A 21100-nucleotide genomic window follows, 5' to 3' on the forward strand; every position below is an offset into this window, starting at 1 on the left:
TCAAGGTGCTTGACACAATAGCTACACTGCTGTCTTTTTTCTTCAACTGTCAGAAAAATACAAGAAAGCTAAGTTTCACAGGCTGAACCTGTTCTGCACATCGGACCTTTGAAGTTAACAAGTTGAAGCAGGTTTATCACCCGCTGTTCCTGTCTACAGAGTTTTTTTTACTTAAGTAATGGTGGGAATCCAGAGTTTTGACAAGTGAAGTGTTTCCAATAACTGACGTAGATGTCAGTTAATTTTAGTAAAGTGACTGACGTTCCTTAAACACACCTGAATCATTCGATGTAGAGTTACAAGAGGTTGCATTTACACTTGTGTGCCTTTTGAATTCACAGGAAATGAAATGGTCCATACTGCTGCGTAACATTTAATGTGACTGTGACCTTGGCATAAGTGTGTTATTGATGGCTTATTATCTGTTAAATACATTTTTGTTTTTCCATTGTGCATCCCATATTTATGAAGACTATTAATATCTCAACATGCATATATATTTAAATATGACATTAAAATGTAAAACATGTCATTACTTTCGAACATATACTTACAATATGCATCTTTTGCTCGTACTTAGGTTAGGGATTTGAACAATCCTTAGTTTTAAACTTCAGGACATAACTTATCTGACACTGTTTGAGGTAAAGATATCAATGTGTGGCTTGTTGAGGAAAACTGCGTTATAACATTTCTAAAATATTATACTTGCTTTTTTTAGCTGGGTGGGCAATAGAACAGATGGGGCATACCATGGATTTTCGTTAAAGGACATACACAAGCCATATCTAAGGGCCAGAATATCAAAGAAATTTGGAGGGAGGGTGGGGGGGTGGTGGCTCTCTTGGTTTAGACCAGTAGGCAATCATTCATAACAATAACAGATCAATCTAATAGAAACGCCTTGGCAACCTCTAAAAAACCCTAGCAAACACCTAGAATTGCTCAGGTAATCACTCATAACGCCCTAACAATTACATAGAAACGATCGCAATAAGTCGTGAAAAAGAACTCAATGCTATTCTCGTGCTGACTGACACAGGGCTGAAGTGTGTGCACAGAAAGATGTATCTCTCTGCATGCGATTGCGAATTCTGTTCTCTTTCACGTTTTATTGCACTTGAATGGTAAAATACACAAAAAATTGTGTGGTGTATTCATGTAAACACAGTCAGTTATGTCTCAAGTGAAAGTAATCAGTATAATGGATCCTTGCATTCGCTCTTAAAGGGAAAGCAGCCTAATAAACCTGCTGCTCTGTCATTATTGTTTATCAAACAAAAGAGAAAATAACTTACTGCTCTTGACTGAATTACTTTTGTAGCTTTAATAAGAAAAAAGTTATATTGAATTAATACAGTGAAGTCTATGCACTATTTTATTTTTACAATTGATTATTCAATTTCTATACTATTTTTAACTACATTTTAAATAAAACTATAGTATACCTATTATTATTTAATAATTAGCTTTTTTGTTCTTATTTTTAATTACGAGAAGAGAAAAAAACTATAATCGTGATATATATTGTTAACGTGAAATATAATTTCTCATACCTTGAAATAAAGTTTTTGGTCATATCGCCCGTCCCTAATAGAAACCCTTTGGCAACCACTCACAACAGCCTAGAAATCATAAACCATATCAACCACATAGAAACGCCCTGGCAACCACTCATAACATCCTAACAATTGCATAGAAATGACCTGGTAATCACTCATAACCCCCTCACAGATGTGGCCAGTAGGGGTGTAACGGTACACAAAAATCACGGTTCGGTACGTACCTCAGTTTTAAAGTCACGGTTCGGTTTATTTTCGGTACAGTAAGGGAAAGAAATGCAAACATTAAACTGCAGGTTGTTTATTACTATAAACTTTTTTTTAACAATTTGTTTACACTTTTTTAAACACTTTTTAATAAAATATAATAAAATAGATATAAAATAAAAAAAAAAGAATAAGAAATAAAATACTGCTGCAAAGTTCTCCACTAAATAAAATACTCTCAGTCTCAAACCAATATCACATAATAAGATATAATGAAAAATATAAATAAATAACTATGATTACAGTGCAGCATTACCAATCCCAGCTTGTAGGCCTGCTCATATTTAAAAATTAAGGCTGGGAATCGATAAAAAAAAAAAGAACTAATTAATTGCACAATTTGCTGTAATTAATTGCAATTCCTCCAAGCTTGTAATCATCAATAATTAAACTTATAATCACCTAATTAAATGAAACACGGGGAAAAAAGGAACAGAAAATAGCCCTATATTAAAATAATATTAAACATAAATATATCAATGTATTATTATTTTTCAATAATCAATCAACATAATCAATTTAAGATTTTTTTTTTTTTTCACTTTTTTAATAATTATCAAAATAAAATATAGTCCAAAGCTATTATTACCAGAGCTTGTGATCAGAGCAGGTCATTTTACCATTTTTGCCAGCATAACTAAACCAGCTCAGCAAACAGAAGTGTACTACTGAGAAATTTCACCTGTTTTGAGTGTTTGGGCCGTTAACGACAGAGCAGAACGCGCAGCGCAAACACGGACTCGAACATTGAGCAGAGAGCGCAGCGGGCCGACACACACACACACACACACACACACACACGAAACGGAGAGTGCGGCGGCGCACACGGAGCGGAAAAGCTTTTTTTCGCCCTGCAGTCTATTTCATTGGTTTAGGTTACAGTGACGACGGATAAAACACTGGTAAAACATTAGAATCAGCTGCAGGGCGGGATTTGCGCTGAACGCGGAGACTTCCGCCACTTAATATGTTCGTGTAGAAACACGAAAATGTACCTATGTTCCGCACACAAAATATTGCATGCAGTCATTCGGTACACACGTGCACCGAACCGAAAGCCCTGTACCGAAACGGTTCGGTACGAATACACGTACCGTTACACCCCTAGTGGCCAGGCAACCACTCATAAGACTCTAGCAACCATGAGGAAACACCCTGGCAACCACTCAACACCATAGAAATCACATAGAAACGCCCTGTCAACCACTCATAACACCCTAACAATTGCATAGAAACAACCTGGCAACCACTCATAACACCCTCACATAGATATGGCCAGGCAACTACTCATAAGACCCTAGCAACCATATAGAAATGCCCTGAAAACAACTCAACACCCTAGCAACCACATTGTATTGCCCCGGAAACCACCATTAACACCCTGGCTTTGTAGCTGTGAGTTTTGCAAATACAAGCATGGTGCAGTGCCTGTTAGAGAATTTACGGCACATCAGATCAAACGGCAATCTTCCAATCTTGCGGCAATCAGATCAAGAGCGAAGCCCATGATGCAAGTGTCCTGTGCTTTAGCCTGTGTTTATGGATGCACTAACAATATTTGTTTGATAAGGTGATTAATTATTGATTGTTAGTGCTGTCACATGCTTTGTTGTGCAGGGATATTGGCGGACGGACTGCACTGCGGTGTGTCTGTGTGGATGTTGATGACACAGCAGTGTCTAGGGTTGGGCCGCTCTGGGTGTGGCTTCTGCCGATTGATGGCCGACCGCCCAGCGCTCCGTCCAGCCGATCGAACCCCACCTCCCCTCTTAGACGTCTTCGCTGGCAAACTTGCCACCCAAGCGCTTTTCTCCTGTTTCCTCACGTCATCCTACTCTCTTCCTCCCCCTTTTCCTCTTCTTTATGTCTGCATCTGCCACCCTTCCGCCAGCCCTCTCGCCTTACACGGGGAGCAGTCACTAGGCAGCAAGGTCAGACTCTGCCTGTCTCTCCTTTCCATTCCCTCTCAGTCTATCTCGCTCTGTCCTGTCAATAGACCCCCTCCCCCTCGCCCCGTCTGCACTGTCTGTGTCCCTGTGACCGGCTGATCTCTCTTTCTGTTTTCTGAGCTGTATGACAACTCATTTTTACCCCAGGGGCTGGGGTTCTGATGCACCCAGTGACCGCTTTTCCATCTAAAATTGGGTCCCATTAAACATTGGATGTGATTTCACCCTTGAGTTCACCCAAAATACCTTATATTTAGAATATTGTTCTGTAAATTCAGCCACAGCTAATCAATAACATTGATAACAAAAAGATTAACAGATGTCATTGTTGTTTAATCAGTGACATCACTTTACAGTTGCTTTAAGTGTATTTGTATGATGAAATGCATTTTAAAAATGATACAGAGTGAGCTGTTGAATAATTGTGCAAAAACATGGGAGCACAACTCTTTAAATATTGTCATAATAATGTAGTTTAATGTGAGTAGGTTGATGCTTTGACAGATTTTTTGTGCTCTCAGATTACTTTTCCTAGTGCAACACTTCATATGATATGATTTTATATGTGAAATGTTACGAGAGCATTTATATTTCACAAAAGAGCTTGCCGTAACAGCCGGTTGCTGTTGAACTTCCGACTTCACTGAATGTCACCCAGACAGAGCGCAACAGATGAGAGAGGGCAATCATTTTGATAAATCTGATGCTGTAGAATGCTTAAATGCAATCAGACTGAATTGAAATCCTGAAGTATCAGAGCTGTAATGGCATTATAAGCCTAACATTTTATAGGAAACCCTTACATTTTATAGGAAAAATAATAGTAAGAAGTAAGAATAATAGTAAGAATTTACTGGGGTTTTTTTTCTTTTTCTTTTCTTTTTTGTGGCCTTGGTGAACATAAGAGACTTCTTAAAATTGTGTAAAAAAATGTCCAAAACTTTTGAACAGTAGTGTATATTTATATAGCTTTTTGAATAAAACGCTCAAGCTTGCCGCAAAGCACCAGCAAAAGTAATGATTATGAATGTGTCTGGAAAATAATAGCAAGGAGACTTTACTCAACTACAACTATTTACTAAACTAAGGTTTTCTGAGTCAGTGTCAACAGCAAAGACGAAGTTGACGTTATTGGCTCGCCGTCTCTGTGGTATAGTGGAGCACCTTTAGAGAGAAATGCACCTTTCATACGGATTACATAAGCTGAGAGTATTTGTTTTTAAAGTAGACATTTCAAGATTACTATAGATATATTTCTCATGTCCGTGAGTCAAGTAGCCTATACACTGAGGTTCAGTTAATTTTTGTGACGCACTCCAGTTCAGGGAAACCAAGACAGCATAAAGTGCATCCTGTTGTTTTCTATATTTCACAAAAGCGCAACGTTTTGTTGTTATTGTGAGTTCACACAAATCAAAGTAGAGCCTTTACAGTTTCCAATGATGTATTACTCTTATTTAACCCGCAAACTAAAAAACATCCCATGGCAACAATGTAAAAGTAGCTCAATTCCGCGTGAAGAAAACCACAGACTTGGCAACACTGATACGCCACTTCTTGTGAATTTTCTTTTTGTGCGACTAACCGACTAATACAGTTTTGGTGGACTAAGCCTCTTCTCGTTGACTAACGTTTATTCGACTATTAAGGGGCTGCCCTAATAAAACAGAAAATAAAATTTGACTTCACACAATAATAGTTGTCAAACTGGCAATTTTGGCTTCAACCAGTAAATATCTATGGCAACCTCATAGCAACACCCTGGCAACAACCCAGAACATTCCAGCAGTGTGGTGCTATTTTTCATGGGTAAAGATGAGTGATATTTACTTTCGTAAAAATCTAGTACTGTTCTTCAGTTTTTGTGCGTGTATAATAATTTGGTATACATAAGTAATTCATTTTTCTCTTCTGTGTTTACAGTCAGGACTATCAGCATGGCATTTTCCAGTCTATTGGCTTTAAAGAGTTTCACGAGTACCTGACAGCAAGTGAGAACCTCAGTCAAGAAGAACGTGATAAACTGAAAATGAAAGGTAAGCATTCATTCAGCCTGTAATTTTGTTTGAGCTCTAATGTCTTCATTCTTTTGTTGTAAACTAAACATCTGTCAGTTCAGGCCTTGGGAATGAACATAGAGTGAGATTGTTGATGTTCTTGAAATATTTCTGCGGGAGAACAGTTATGAAACCGTTTCTGACTTCACACAAAAGAGAGCGCAAACAATCTCAGACATTCATTCTTAAAGCATTCTCATGCTTTTCCAGGCAGTTTTTTTTTTAAACAGTCAAACAAACCAGTCCTTGAACAAACTCGGCACATTTGAAGCAAAAACACTTTGTCCATCACTGATTAAAATACATTTTCATTGTAATACAAAATTATCACTACCACCTTCAGACAAGTATATTGTACATGTTTATGATTAATTGCTTGTGATTAATTACTTTTTGTCGCGGTAATGATTAATTAGGTGTCTGACATGTGTACACAAACCAACAATTAAAAAGTGCAGACAGGAAGTCTACTTCATGCATTACAAATTATGTCGCTGTGGACGGGACAACAGCATATTGACTTTGAAAGACACTTTATGTAATGTCTATTAAATGATTTATTCATTTGTCACAAAGTCTTTGTTATATATTCATTTGTGAACATTTCTCATCTCATACGGAGATGTGATTCATTTGATTAACCAGCATATCTAATTCAGTTAAAACTGGTAATCGATTGACTGCCCTGTTATAAAGCAAACCGGTATTTGTCTTCTAAATTTTCAGCAGAGTTTTGAGAATTGCTCTGGTGTTTGTGTCTGATCAGATCTCTGAAACATTTAGCGTTTAAGAGTGAACGCTCAGTCTGTCATCAGCTGCTGAGGAGCTGTAGAGAGGAAGATGTCAGGCTTTTGGTCATAATTTCTCCTCTCTCTCTCTCTCTCTCTCTCTCTCTCCCTCTCCCTCTCCGACAGTCAGTTGGATTGGTGTCAAAATCAATTACTGGCGTGCTAAGCATGAAAGTTGCAGCACTCATAACACTGCTCATGTCTGCTGAGAGTTCATGAGTGTTTTTCGCTTATATAGTGCTCCGCATTAGTGACTTTTCAGTTGGCCATGAAGATGATAATACTGCTCTCTGATTGATTTGTGTAGCTCTCATGTTTATATGATGGATTGTGAATTGCATTCTAGTTTTGTGGGGATACCACTGCCAGTGAGGTGAATACACAAATGTTAGTATGTACACTGAATCAACATAGAAAATGAATCAACAGCAAACAGACAAGGGTCCAAGCTTCTACTGTTTCAACTGAGATTTATCAACACTATGCATTTATAGCACAAATTTAAAAACAAAGTGTTTTTTTTTTTAAAGTCACGTTGTACACTATTCTCCGGGTTCACTGTCCCGGATACCAATATTTTAACGATTCAGGTTCAAGTTGAATCACTGTCTGGCTAACTGAGATTTCCATATGGTGATAAAGTTTAAAATCATGATTTTTTTTTTTCTTTTTTTTTAGTACCACAGCTCTGATAGATTGTTTGGACTCGTAAATGGTGACACATGATGTCAGGCTTAACAACTGGATTAATAAAGAGCAAAAAGCTGCAGTTTAATTTAAATATACACTATTGTTCAATATTTTTATTCATCAAGAGGCATTAAATCGATCAGAAGTCACAGGCATTTATAATTTTACAAAAGATTTGTAATTCAAATAAATGTTGCTGTTTTGAACTTTCTATTCATCAGAGAATCCTGAAAAAAAAATTGCGTTTTCCACAAAAATATTACAAATGTTTTCAACATTGATGATAATAAGAAATGTTTAGAATATTAGAATGATTTCTGAAGGATCATGTTGCAGTAAAGCCTGGAGTAATGGCTGCTCAAAATGCAGCCTTGCCATTACAGGAGAAAAAAAAAAATCAAAATGGTTAACTTATTTAGAATTTTAGTAATATTTCACAAAATAAATTTTTTTACCTCTTGTTGCCTTACTTCAGGTTAATCAGGCCAGTGGGTCTCAAGTCATCACAACTAAACCCCTTGCATCCATCCTCACCTCTCTCCCACCCTTAAGTAGCCTAAACTGTTGAACGTTAGTGTATGTATGGTCATGTTCTGTGTGCTTCAAACTGAAAGCAAAGAGCAACTGCACATACTTCAAGCACACAAGGGGCTCATGATGCAATATGTTCTGAGGTTTTGGTGCCACGGGTTACTGTAAAATTTACATACATACACACACACATATACATACACACACACATACACACACACACACACACATATATATATATATATATATATATATATATATATATAAAATGTATATGTGTGTGTATATATGTATATATACGTATATATACGTGTATATATATATATGTGTATGTATATGTACGTATATATATACGTGTATATATATGTATGTATATGTATGTGTATATATGTATGTGTATGTTCCGTTTTCCATTGACTAGACAAAAAAAGTTGATAAATTGTTCTTATATATATCTTATATATAAGAACAATTTCTCTACTTTTTTTTTGTTTGTTTGTTTTATGACTTTTTTATATATTTATCTAAGCAGTAGCAGTGCAAGATTTTTAAAGGGATAGTTCACTGAAAAAGAAAAATTGTCATCTAGTCACACTCATGCCGTTCCAGAAAAATCTTTTACGAATCAAAAAGTACAAAAAGGCATTGTAAAATATGAAGCTTAACTGTGTTTGCTTGATGTCCGAAAACAAACCTATATGCTTCTGGTGTGTCAAGCAAGCACATTTGAGCTTCCTTTATCATTTTTGATGTGCTCCATGGATGTGCATTGATCAATGTTTATATGTAAATAAAATCCTAAGTTAATCTGTTCATCAAAGTGATTGTGTGTCTTCAGAAAGACAACTTTTTGTGCTTTTTGATGTATGAGACTTTTGTTTGCATGGACCTTCAACAAAAAGGATAAGCGAATATTAAAAATGTTTTCATTTTTGTTCCAAAGATGTAGGAAAGTCTTGATTGTTTGGAATGACATGAGGTTGATCACAGAATAAAAAAAATTGGGTGACCCATCCCTTTAAATATAACATTTCAAATTCTAATATTTGTCGAAAGAATAAATACATTTGACTAAATTGTGTTGCTTTAGTACACAGACAGCCCAATATGCTGTGGCACCAGTGGTAAGAGGATATACTGAAGGGGAAGTGAATTGAGAGGGGGTGGGGTGGCTGAGATTTTTAATGGAACTGCCTCTTCCTCTTCTCCTTGTCCTCTATGCTATTAAGCACTTTAAATTGAGTTGGAACCTATTGCGCATTACTTTTTATTTTTATTTTTTACGTGTTGTCTCCCACAAACATCTAACACAGTACTTGGTGTGGCCGTCATATATTGATCTTGTAATTTCTTTCTCACACAGGGGTCGAGTCTCTCAAGCAAGCGACTCGCCGCTATGCTCGAAAACAGAACAAATGGGTCCGCAACCGATTCCTCAAGAGTAAGTCTCGCTGAATACACACTCTTTCCTTGGTGTTGTGCATGGTTCAAATTCAGAAGGCAGCTTATTTGATGCCCATAAGACACCAAACCACAGATTGTTCTAGCCATATTTTCCCTGTAATAAATTCAAAGCGACATTGCATGAAAAGTTTCCCTTTAACGTAAGTTTGTCGTCCTCCCCTTTCCATCCTGTCTCTTGTTTGAGGGTTTAATTGTCTGTGAGGTACAGTCTCTGCTGCTAGATGCTCCGCAACACTGCAGCTGTGTAAGTTCAGAGTGCATTGCAGCCACTGACTTCAATTTGGATCACAAGGGAAGTGTATCCACCATTAGAGTTCAGTTCACTCATCTCAATTCTGAATTCATTGCTGGACATTAAATATTGGCTTCACTCGTGGCTTGTCTGTTGTATATTGGCTGTTGAATTTTGGTCGCCCCCAGAGGTTACTGTAGCTGTGTGTCTCTTTTTCGTTTTCTTACAGTATGGTCTAATGGTCAGGTAATCACAGCTGGTTTTAACGAAATGGACTTCACACAGACCATTAAACACACAAACAATCATGGAGAAATACTATGTGTGTTTGAAGGCTACCCCTCCCTCACAGACAGCCTCAAAATTCCAAGGCTCAGGGTTCAGTATTTACTGGCCTTGGGTTGATAAAAGATCAAATGCTCGTAAAGTTTGGGTGTTTCAAGACACGGTCAGTCTGAACAGTTTGTACTTTTACTTCCTAACAGACAACAGCCGAATCAGCAAGCACTTCACTGGTTAAACAGCTGTGTGTGTATGTTTGTGCTGGTGACATCAGGGTGTGAAGTTTATTAAGAGAAAGGAGGTAAAGGACACTTCATAACAATGGAGAGTGTAGAAGTGAAATATTGTTAGTTTGTTGCATAATAAAAGTTATAAAGTTCAAAGGAATGTGTGCATGTGCGTGGCACAGGGAGCGTTCACACAGGATGTGTATCTTGAGTACAGAACAGCTACAAGGAGTGGGACAAAAACAGAACGCAGAGGGTCTCAAGAAGTGTTTAAAGTTTAACTAATTTGAACTTTATGCTTATGAAGTGATATGTGATGCAGCGGTCTGTCTAATGCATAGGCCCAGACCCAAAATGTAAAAAAAGCCCCCCCAAAAAAACAGCACTGATAAAGTGCAATCATATCCTGTGTGTACAAGCTTTAAAAGAATAATTCATCCATAAATAATCCTTAATGAAATAATTTTGTCACCCAACATGTTCGCATGCATGATTTAAACTTTCACAGTCCAATTTGTGAACAAATCGTTCATACCATTTGGAATAATTGGTTCACAAATCAGACGTTGCTACTTCTCTAACGTACTTTCGTGAACACCGCAAGTAGAGCTAGCTTGGAAATACAATTTACATTTTGGTCTGGTCTTCATGCAAAGCTCTATCAAATGTCTTCAAAATAATTTAAATATTTTTTCATTTTGTTGAAAAGAGTGGCCAGGATATTCTTTAAAACATTTTTTGGAAAGAAAAATTATTTCCATGGAAGTCATATGGGTTTGGAATGATGTTCATTGGAACATGCTTTTTTCAACTTTACATGCATGTTTTTTTTTTTTCCACTTGTCACATGCATCATCTTCATGTCTTCCACTCCTCTTTCCTGTTCTACTTCCTGTAAGCACCTCAACACTGACCAAACTAATGTCTTGGATTTACCTTTGATTTCCACTTTACCTTGGAAGTCCTTGGCCTTCACCGCCTCTACCATTCTTCCCAACATTATTTGGGCATTCCGTTTGGATTCTGACCCCTGTTTCTGAAGATCCTGGCCTGGATTATCCCTTGCTCCCCATCCTTGTGGAGACTACCAGCAATCCTGTTAGCCATAATGAGATTAGGCAGAGACAGTGGCTAGCCCTTATTAAGAGTAGTTTTGTGTCCCACCATTTGCGGCTGAACCCTACACATGAGGGCAGCTGGCATTAGGTGAGATGTCTGTGAATGTGGCCTTCCTCTATGGTCTTTTTGTCCTGATTTTAGTTACTGAAGAATCTTCTCCTGAGTTCTGCAAGAAGGAGCCTTTTGGTCATGTTCTTATAAAGTATTTTTCTTCACCAGATGGTTCCTGGTGCTTTGATCAGTGATCAGTCCTGCAGCGTGGCAAGTTTCAGCTCTGTCCATGTGGTATACCAAGCCTTTTGCCATCCTAATTATTTAAGAAAATAATTAGATAAGTAGCAGGCTAGATTTCTCTCTCTACATTTTCAACAGCTCTGTTAGCCAGTACTCAAGTCCAAGCCCAAGACCATATATTATCTTTGACTAGTAGAGACCAGCTCATTGGAGTCCTAATGTTCATTAGTTCGAATGCTCCTGAAATTATGGTCTTAGACTAGGACTTGAGACAAACTTGAGTACTACACTAATGGTTTCTAAGAAGCATTTAAACTCTTGGGTCACCTCTTGTTGCCTTACTTCAGGTTCATCAGGCCAGTGGGTCTCAAGTCATCACAACTAAACCCCTTGCATCCATCCTCACCTCTCTCCCACCCTTTGCTGGACTCTGACCTGATTTTGGTCTGGTTAAGGTCCCGTGGCTGCCTGTCAGTAGCCTAACTGATCCCTCCCTCCACACCCCACGCATCCTAGTGCCTCATGGGGCCCTCAGCTGACCGGTCTAATCCTGCAGGCATTAGAGTACTGATAGGAATTCAGAAGGTGGCAGGAGGTTGGAGTTTATGGTGAGGCCTCTTGAGGATAAGGACTGTGGGTTCATTGAGGGCAAACTTGCGTTCATTGTCCTCCTGGCCTCTATGGGGCGATCAACATCTCCTCTTTCCTTTTTCAATCAGTGGGTTTGTTTGTAAAACTCTGAGCTGATATAAATAAGCCAGTTCGGTATATTGATATTGTTGCCCCAAGCTGACAGCTGTGAAGGGAGCATCACCTTCAGAGCAGTCAAAAATTGTTTGGAAGAAAAGTTCTTGTGATGTGTCTCCCTTATTAAAATCAATTAATTTGCAGCCAATAGCCAGCTCTAATAGTCAGTCTGCTACCTTATTGAGCTGTGCTGGTTTGAACCCTACCGTTGACAGCTGAATTCGGGATTAGGGTGAACACGAGCTCCGTTTCCGCTTCCCTAGGGAGAGTAGCTTGGGGGGTAACCGTGACAACAGTTCAGTCGACAGCTCAGGGAGGCAATGTGAGCACTAAGTAACAGTCTCTTGCCTTTTGTCAACGATAGGGGAAACCTGAGTGGGATGCGCGACAGGTGCGACATAGAAAAGTGTCCACTTACACACACACCTCGGGACACGCCCCACACTCCCTAAATGCATTCCCGCAAGAATACGGATACCATCCGTTTGCATATGGACCTTTGTCCATGGTTGATTATACATGAACATGTGTTGATGAGCTTGTGAATGGCATACGGTGGAAGATTTAGCTGAAGATGGCCACGTAAGCAAATGTAAACTAAATTAAGGTATAAAAGGACTTAAAAACAGCTGTTGAGGTGTTGACCTGGTGTTCACAACCTACAGCTGGATGTCTGATGATTAGTCCTACAGCTGTCCAACATTACAGCTGGTGTCCTGTGCCGACATCCATATCCACTCCTTCATCTTTTCTTGACCTAGGCTCTCTTATCACACAAAGAGCAGCAGGTGTGACTGCTCAGTGTGCTTCCTGATGCCCATGTCTTTGGAGACTCTAGAAAAGATCTGCCAGTTGGTCAGCGAGAGGTCTTTTCACATCTCAAAAGGCAGCAGCCGCACAGCTGTCTGCCGTGGGCATGCTGCAGAGGTACCGCCTCATTTAGGCAGACATTTGAGATCTCAGTGGTTAGAAACCCTTGTTCTCTCATCTTTTCCAGCATTCAGGTCTGTCAAGATTACTTGACTTAGATTTCACTGAGATTTGAATTTTGGGTGGGGGAAAGCCCTCCGTTCAGCATCTGTTTACCCCCAGATGGCCATCATTGACCCGTTCCCTCTAATTTCTATACCCCAGAGAGAGGTACAAAAAAAGCCCTCCACTCCCCACATGGCTCAGGTAGGCCAGGTGTCTCTGTGCAGGCCCACCTGCTGCCGTTCTTTTCTGATAAGCACAAAAGCGGACATAAAGACTGCAGAACGGTCTTTGATTAGGAGCGACGGCAAGCAAGATGCAACAAGGTTTAGTTTGAGGTAAAGAGATGCTTTACATCAGCTAAGTGGGACGCTGGGTCTCTTGTGTGCAGGAACACCTGTGCAATTGGTGCCAATGCAAAACAATGCAAAAGCTGTATGCATCTCATTTAATGCATAGCTTTCTAAGACATTATTAACATAATGAGATATCTTTGCTGAGTGTGATAAATTAATGGATTTTATATTTTGATTTTAAATTTCAAAATGAATATTTAGTTGCAAAGTGGCAGTGTCTATTTAATAGTGCATATACTAATTTTAAACAATAAATTTATCAAATTTGACAGCAGGTATTTGATATTGAATTATATTTATTTAAATCATCATTGTAATACATTTCATTAAATATAATGCTCACTAGATGATCATAAAATGCTTTTAATGATTAAATTAAGTGACGGTTAGTTTATAACTTTATATTTATTTATAACCTGGATTTGTCTTGGTAGCATTGAAACTCAATTTTACTTTTTGATGAAAAGGTTTTGTTAGAAACAAACAAAAAAATGAAATTGAATGAATGTACTATTTATGTATTAATTTCAATAATTCAATATTCTTCTTCTTCTTCTTCTTCTTCTTCTTCTTCTTCTTCTTCTTCTTCTTCTTCTTCTTCTTCTTCTTCTTCTTCTTCTTCTTCTTCTTCTTCTTCTTCTTCTTCTTCTTCTTCTTCTTCTTCTTCTTCTTCTTCTTCTTCTTCTTCTTCTTCTTCTTCTTCTTCTTATTATTATTATTATTATTATTATTTTGTTTTTGTTTTTGTAATGAAACATTTTACTATTTGATAACCATTCAGGTTTTTAAATGCTTGCCTATTAGTGTGTTTAATATTCTGTATCTATATCTTTAAGATGCTGTTGTTGTTTTTCTGGATTATGTAATACTTATTGGTGTCATCTAGATAAGGAACTAGACTGCATTTGGAGGCATTCCAGTGGTTAGCCAAGGGTTAAATTAAGAACGGTCTGTTCCTTTTTGCCAGTCGTGGAGTAACTGTTTGACAAAGAATTTGATTTTCAGTGATAAACATTTAACTACGGTTATAAACAATGTTCAGTGGTAATGTACTTTGCATTTTATGCAAATTAAGTTTTTTGCATAGTCTTTTTTACTAATAGATTTTTTCTTGTTTTAAAGAAGTGTTTAAGGACATTCTCTTTGTGACAGTTCTGGACTTGCGTAACATTTGCCTCAGGCAAACAGGTGTGAGGGTTGGTGATATTGTCAGCAGTGTCCTTGTGAAGTGTTGGCTCCTCTAAATTCTGTTACTTTTAAAAAAGAGGGCTTCACACATCAAAAATTGTACTAGCAATTATAGGTGGCAGTTTAAAAAAAAAAAATTGTTTATTGAATTTGTCAGGTTTCTTCTTTATCACAAAAAGCTCAAATAGTTTTTGTCAGCAGTGCACCATTGTGCTAGCCTGGTTAAAACCAGACCATTCTCAGTAGTAACTGAGTTATGGTCTGGCAAAGCTTCTTTAATTACTCATTTCCAAAGGGGCATCACCAACGGACGTTGCTCAAATGCCTCCAGGCGCAATTGGATAGACCTAAAACTCCTAAAAACCAATCAGAGCGATCGTCATCGTGTAAAGCCATATGCTGCGTCCTATCCCAATTCGCCTAAGTTAAACTACGCCATAAAAGTATGTACTCTTTTTGTGAAGAAAAGGTATTTACTTTTGAATGTGTAGCAAAAAAGTAGGCAAGCTTTGGGACATACTACTTCGTCATCTTTATCAGACGGATCTGTCGCGTGCATCCTGTCACGTAAACTGCCCTGTCAATCATCTTGTCACAGTTAAAATCCTCTATTAAATCTAATTTAATTTCCTACCGTTTCTGAGAGAAATGTAGTAGCACGTTCATCTGCCAGTGGGTCTTTCATGGAGACTGTCCTCATGTGTTTGCAATTTGAATATAATAATGCATTGAAAAGTTGTTGCGCTTCACCAACGGACGTCGCTCAAATGCCTCTGGGCGCAATTGGATAGACCTAAAACCAGTCAGAGCGATCGTCATCGTGTAAAGCCCGCCTCAACGTTTCTGATTGGTGCCGCGATTTCGACGGCTTGGAAATGGGCTTGAATGAGCTCTTTGCCAGACTACTTGCAGAGCAAATCTAAATTTGCCGGAAGTTGTCTGGGTTTTCCCAGGCTACCATTGTGCAATTCAGCAATTATAAATAATAAACAGGCTCTTGCATATTCAGTTCGTGTTTGTCAGTTTTACTAACATAAAGAAAAACAAACATTTGTAAGTATAGGATGCCAAGCCATTTCAAAGTAGTTTGATAGTTCAACTAGACAGTGTTTGAAAATAGAGGCTGTTTGAAAAATATCTTGCCAGAAAGACGCCTCTTCGAATCTGGTTATCACAGCAGGAAAATCTTGACTGCTTATGTCTACATTATGATTTAATTATGCCTCCATGAGCCCAAACACTGCAACTGATCATAGTGACACTTCACTGACCCCAGTTAGCTTTCTTGTGGCCTGTTTACACCTGGTATTAAGATGCATTTTGGTCGTTCAAATCACAAGTAGATGGAGAAACATTCCCGTTTACACCTGGTGTCTTTTATTCATTTTCAGCTACTTCTGTCCTGTTTTCTTTGAGGGGGAGGGTCTATGGGTGGGTAAATCTATGGGGCTTTTTCAGATCTTTCGATCTAATGGACGAAATAAGCTTGCACAATTTACATATGAACACGACCAGAAATGACGGGAAAACACACAGAGAGCAGCAGCTTTCGTTTCTACTCTAATAGCAGCAAAAACACGCCGAAAGCTGTGAGTGTGTGTTAGAAATTAGAAATGGTGAGAGAACATTGTGCTTGGTACATTTTTCTTCTTCAAATTAAACTTGGGTCTTTAGCCTACAAAGTTTAAATCTCATCTGGCTAGCACGCTTCACATAGTTTACATATTGCTTTCTTAATCTTTGTTCTAGTTATATACCTTGATTTTATGCACTGTAATTATAGTTGTTAAATTGTATTAATTTATTGCTGTACTGTTTTATTATGTTTTGTGAGGTGACCTTGAGTGCTCAGAAAAGCGTCTATAAATATAATGTATTATTATTATTATTAGGTCTGTAGGTGTTTTTTTGTGGTTGTTCGAATGCGTTAGATCACATGAATGTTTGCGCTACAAAAGCAATCCGGTCAAATGCGTTTTTGATTACCTCTGGAAGTGGTCGAAAGTGGACAAGCTCAAAACGTTAAAGCCCTCGTTTACACGTGTATTTAGCGCTGTCCACTTGTGAATGGATTGACAAAAATGCATATTAATACCTTAAAACCAATTACAGGGCCTTGGATCAAATCAAATTGCATCGAGTCAAGTCATTTTCTCAAATTAAAAGACTAGAGATGCACCACTGTTTACTTGTTTGCTGGAGTAATGCAGCAGTAATTACTTTTTGGTTTTAATTATGTATTTGTAGTTGTTGAAATAAACATTAGAATTAACCAATGCTGTAGAAATATCTTTGAGTATAAAGAATACTATTAACTAATATACGTCTGCCTTTACATGCACATGAACTTTAATGACATCCCATTCTTAATCCATAGGGTTTAATATGGAGTTGGCCCACCCTTTGCAGCTATAACAGCTTCAACTCTTCTGGGAAGGCTTTACACAAGGTTTAGGAGTGTGTTTATGGGAATTTTTGACCATTCTCAGAAGCGCATTTGTGAGGTCAGGCACTGATGTTGGACGTGCAGTCTCCGCTCTAACTCATCCCAAAGGTGTTCTGTGCAGGCCAGTCAAGTTCCTCCACACCAAACTCGCTCATCCATATCTTTATGGACCTTGCTTTGTGCACTGGTGCGCAGTCATGTTGGAAAAGGAAGGGGCCATCCCCAAACTGTTCCCACAAAGTTGGGGGCATGAAATTGTCCAAAATGTCTTGGTATGCTGAAGCATTAAGAGTTAATTTCACTGGAACTAAAGGACCACGCCCAACTCCACACCATAATCCCCCCTCTACCAAACTTTACACTTGGCACAATGCAGTCAGGCAAGTACCGTTCTCCTGTCAACCACCAAACCCAGACTCGTCCATCGGTTTGCCAGACAGAGAAGTGTGATTTGTCACTCCAGAGAACACGTCTCCACTTCTCTAGAGTCCAGTGGTGGCGTGCTTTACTCCAGTGCATCTGACGCTTTACATTGCACTTGGTGATGTAAGGCTTGAATGCAGCTGCTCGGCCATGGAAACCCATTCCATGAAGCTCTCTATGCACTGTTATTGAGCTAATCTGATTCTGAAGGCCACACGAAGTTTGGAGGTCTATAGCTATTGACTCTGCAGAAAGTTGGTGACTTCTGCTCACTGTGCGCCTCAGCATGCTCTGACAGCTGAGTTGCTGTTGTTCCCAATTGCTTCCACTTTGTTATAATAACACTAATAGTTGACCGTGGAATATTTAGTAGTGAGGAAATTTCACGAATGGACTTATTGCACTGGTGGCAACGTATCACGGTACCACGCTTGAATTCACTGAGCTCCTTAGAGTGACCCATTCTTTCATAAATGTTTTTTTAGAAGCAGTATGTATGCCTAAGTGCTTGATTATATCCAACTGTGGCCATGGAAGTGATTGGAACACCTGAATTCAATGATTTGTAGGGTAAAAAAACATGGTATTATCATGGTAAAATGGGTATTACCATGGTGCATTGCAGTTTAAAAAAAATTAAAATAATGTATATTTATTTTTTTGTATTTTAAATTTTTTAAACTGCAATGCACCATGGTAATACCCACTTTACCATGATAATACCATTTTTTTTTTTTACTTATACCGTGGTAGTAAGCTGCTTTCTTTTTTTTTTTTTAAAATGGCGCCACAACTGTACTGCACATTGAAATGTCATATTATTGATTTTCAGTATTAATCCAAACAGATTGAATTTTTTTTAAATACTGGCTTAAAATGATATGGTCACAGTTGTGTGTGATATCCTTCAGTTTAGAGCAGCACCAGACAGCCAAGATCAGAGAAAAGAGATGTCGCTAATGAAACTTTTTTTATACTTTCCTATATCATTTCTATTCCTGTTTTAAGCTGTTTAACCTATAATTGATGTAGATAATGTGTCTATTGTGTTTAATAAGGGAGGTGGGAGGATTTGAGTAAAGCATGACAGCAGGTCATGGCCTCTCATTGTAAGACATAGATGAGTTGTTCATTGCTGGAAGACAGATTTTTAAAATTAGAGTGTCTCTGTGTTCCAGGCAGCCAAGTGTGATTTTTACCACTTGCAATGTATGACTTATCTCAAAGGCATGTGTTTTTTCATCTCAAAGGCATGTGTGAAGTAAAGTAAGTTTCAGAAAGCCTGTTCAGTGTTTTTTAACAAGTTCTAAACACAGTGTTTCTCACTAAGCCAAGCATTAGGTTGGGTTATTTGAACAGGCCACAACCCTATATTGACCTAACTTGTCCCACACCGTTTCCTCTGTAGACATGAATGATGCCTCAGATCATGAGAAGAAATGTACTATAATAATACCTGGGGACCAGAATAATATACCATTTAAATCCTTTTTTTGTGACCAGAACACCCTAATCTTTACTGCAGTCTGTGTGTGTGTGTGTGTGTGTGTGTGTGTGTGTGTGTGTGTGAGTGTGTGAGTGTGTGAGTGTGTGAGTGTGTGAGTGTGTGTGAGTGTGTGTGTGTGTTTTTATTTATTTCTTTATTTCTTTACTCTGCATGTGTTTAACGTATGGGCTTCTCATTATCTGTGCATGTCTGCTGTATTGTGCATGGATCAATAGCATTGAGGGAGGCAGAATGAGGTCGTCTCTGCTGACAGTGTCAGAATGCAGTTGGAGATTATCGAGCAGCAGTGATTCAGCAGATTCAGGCTGCTGCAGGCACTCCCCGCTTCACTCCATACTGAGTACTCCATCCGTTCTACACTCTTGTCCTTGACATTTTTAATCGTTAATTGTTTAATTGAAAATTGTTAAATGAAATTGAACTTTTAGTCCATCGACTGCAAGTTCTCATTTACTTTTGAGTGCAATGCCCACCTCTCAAAATTCAAACAACTGGATAGAACCAAGACCCCCTTTGTTTGATCATTCGTTATATTCGGATGCGTCACAATACAGAAGAAAAGATCTTTCACTACATCTGTTTCATCTTAAAGGATACATTGACTAAATTCACTTAGATAAACTTAGATAAAATTTAGTCTTTCTCTTCCTGGAAAATGGACCAAAAATATAGATCAGTATGTTGCACTGAACAGATGTTTTGCGCAATCATATGCTCTCTATAATGAGCCGATACCTAATTAGCAAGTAGCAAATCGTGGTCATTGTTTTTCCCAATGGACTCGAGCTGAAAGTTGAGGAAAGTAATTTAATCATTAGCCTAAGGTGTAACATTAACTGAGTTCACTGTGTTCACACCATTACATTGCACCATAATTATTCTGCAAGTTTAATCAAAATACATTTCATCAGTGTCATCTTTTGTCAATTTATCTTCAAAATCTTCAGGACCTTCTAGCAATGTGCCTCCTGTTTACGGTCTGGATGTGACAGATGTTACCAATTGGGAGACTACTGTACTTACTCCTGCTCTAGAGATCCTGGACTGCCTCCAAAAGGTTGGACTTGTTTCCTTTCTTGTTTAGTTTACAAATAATGTCTCCTTTTACACCCCTCTGATCATGATTTGTCTTGTGAACCTAGCCGTGGAGGTTCTGCATAATCGTTTGTGTTGCTAGTTTCCTGTCAGTGATTTTTGGAGGTGTTTATTTTTTCATCTTTATTTTTTTAGTTATCATTAGGTTACTACAGTAGGTATCATCATTTCTAAATATTTGTTTAGGCCAATTACTAATCCCCACACATATCTACTTTTGAAACCATTCCAGGGAGAGCAGCCATCCACACAGCCAATCAGAGCTGAGGGTGTGGAGTCTCGCAACAAACGGAGTCATCACATGTGCGATCTGTGCGAAAAGGTGATCATCGGTGACTTGGAATGGACGGGTAAGTTTCTGCAAACTTGAAAACCAGTGCATTCTCAAACATCTTACAACAAGACTATTGATGTTAATATTTAAACTGTCCTGACCTCCAGCACACCAGAAGTCCAAAAACCATCTTTATCAAGTCCGCAAGAGGAGAAAAGCTGAGCAAGCCTCAGATCAGGACACAAACCCTACCGAACATAAAAATGTCATTGACAGGCAGGTACCTGTACTATAGCACTCACCTCACGGCTCTGATGGGGCTTATTGGGGTCAAGCTCACAGATGGACCAAAGAAATGAAGGGCTTGTAATGTATTTTTCAGATCAATATAAGAATGTGCTTTCAGATTCATTGGTTTGCTGTGAGCTGCAGTGATACCTCAACTTTCCCTGTGGAGTAGCAGGACACACTTCAGGGTCTGTGATGTTTAGACACATGGATTGATGGTTTTTCCCATCTGCCACAGACCAGGGGTTACGGCTAATGTCTGGATTTGGATACTTGCACTGGACAGATGTCTTCCCCGCTGCTGTTTTGTCTGTGTGGTGCACTTTTTAACCACATCTAACCACGACTGGTGCTCTTTTAAACCACACTGCGGTGAGCTGTTCTAACCTCTTTGGCTGTTCG

General features: G+C 38.5%; 1 protein-coding gene across 1 annotated transcript in view; it reads left to right on the forward strand.

Annotated features, from left to right (window-relative positions):
• trit1 (tRNA isopentenyltransferase 1) overlaps window positions 1-20854 on the forward strand; it is a 45276-nt gene extending 24422 nt beyond the window's left edge. Inside the window, 5 exon segments of the mRNA XM_079878447.1 lie at window positions 5702-5814; window positions 9208-9285; window positions 19989-20098; window positions 20369-20486; window positions 20578-20854. Of these exon segments, the coding sequence (XP_079734573.1) occupies window positions 5702-5814; window positions 9208-9285; window positions 19989-20098; window positions 20369-20486; window positions 20578-20705 (547 nt within the window). The 3' untranslated portion in view covers window positions 20706-20854.
• Window positions 20855-21100: the final 246 nt, after the last annotated feature.

Source organism: Squalius cephalus (genome assembly GCF_949319135.1).
Source record: "Squalius cephalus genome assembly, chromosome: 8".
Taxonomy (NCBI): Eukaryota; Metazoa; Chordata; class Actinopteri; order Cypriniformes; family Leuciscidae; genus Squalius; species Squalius cephalus.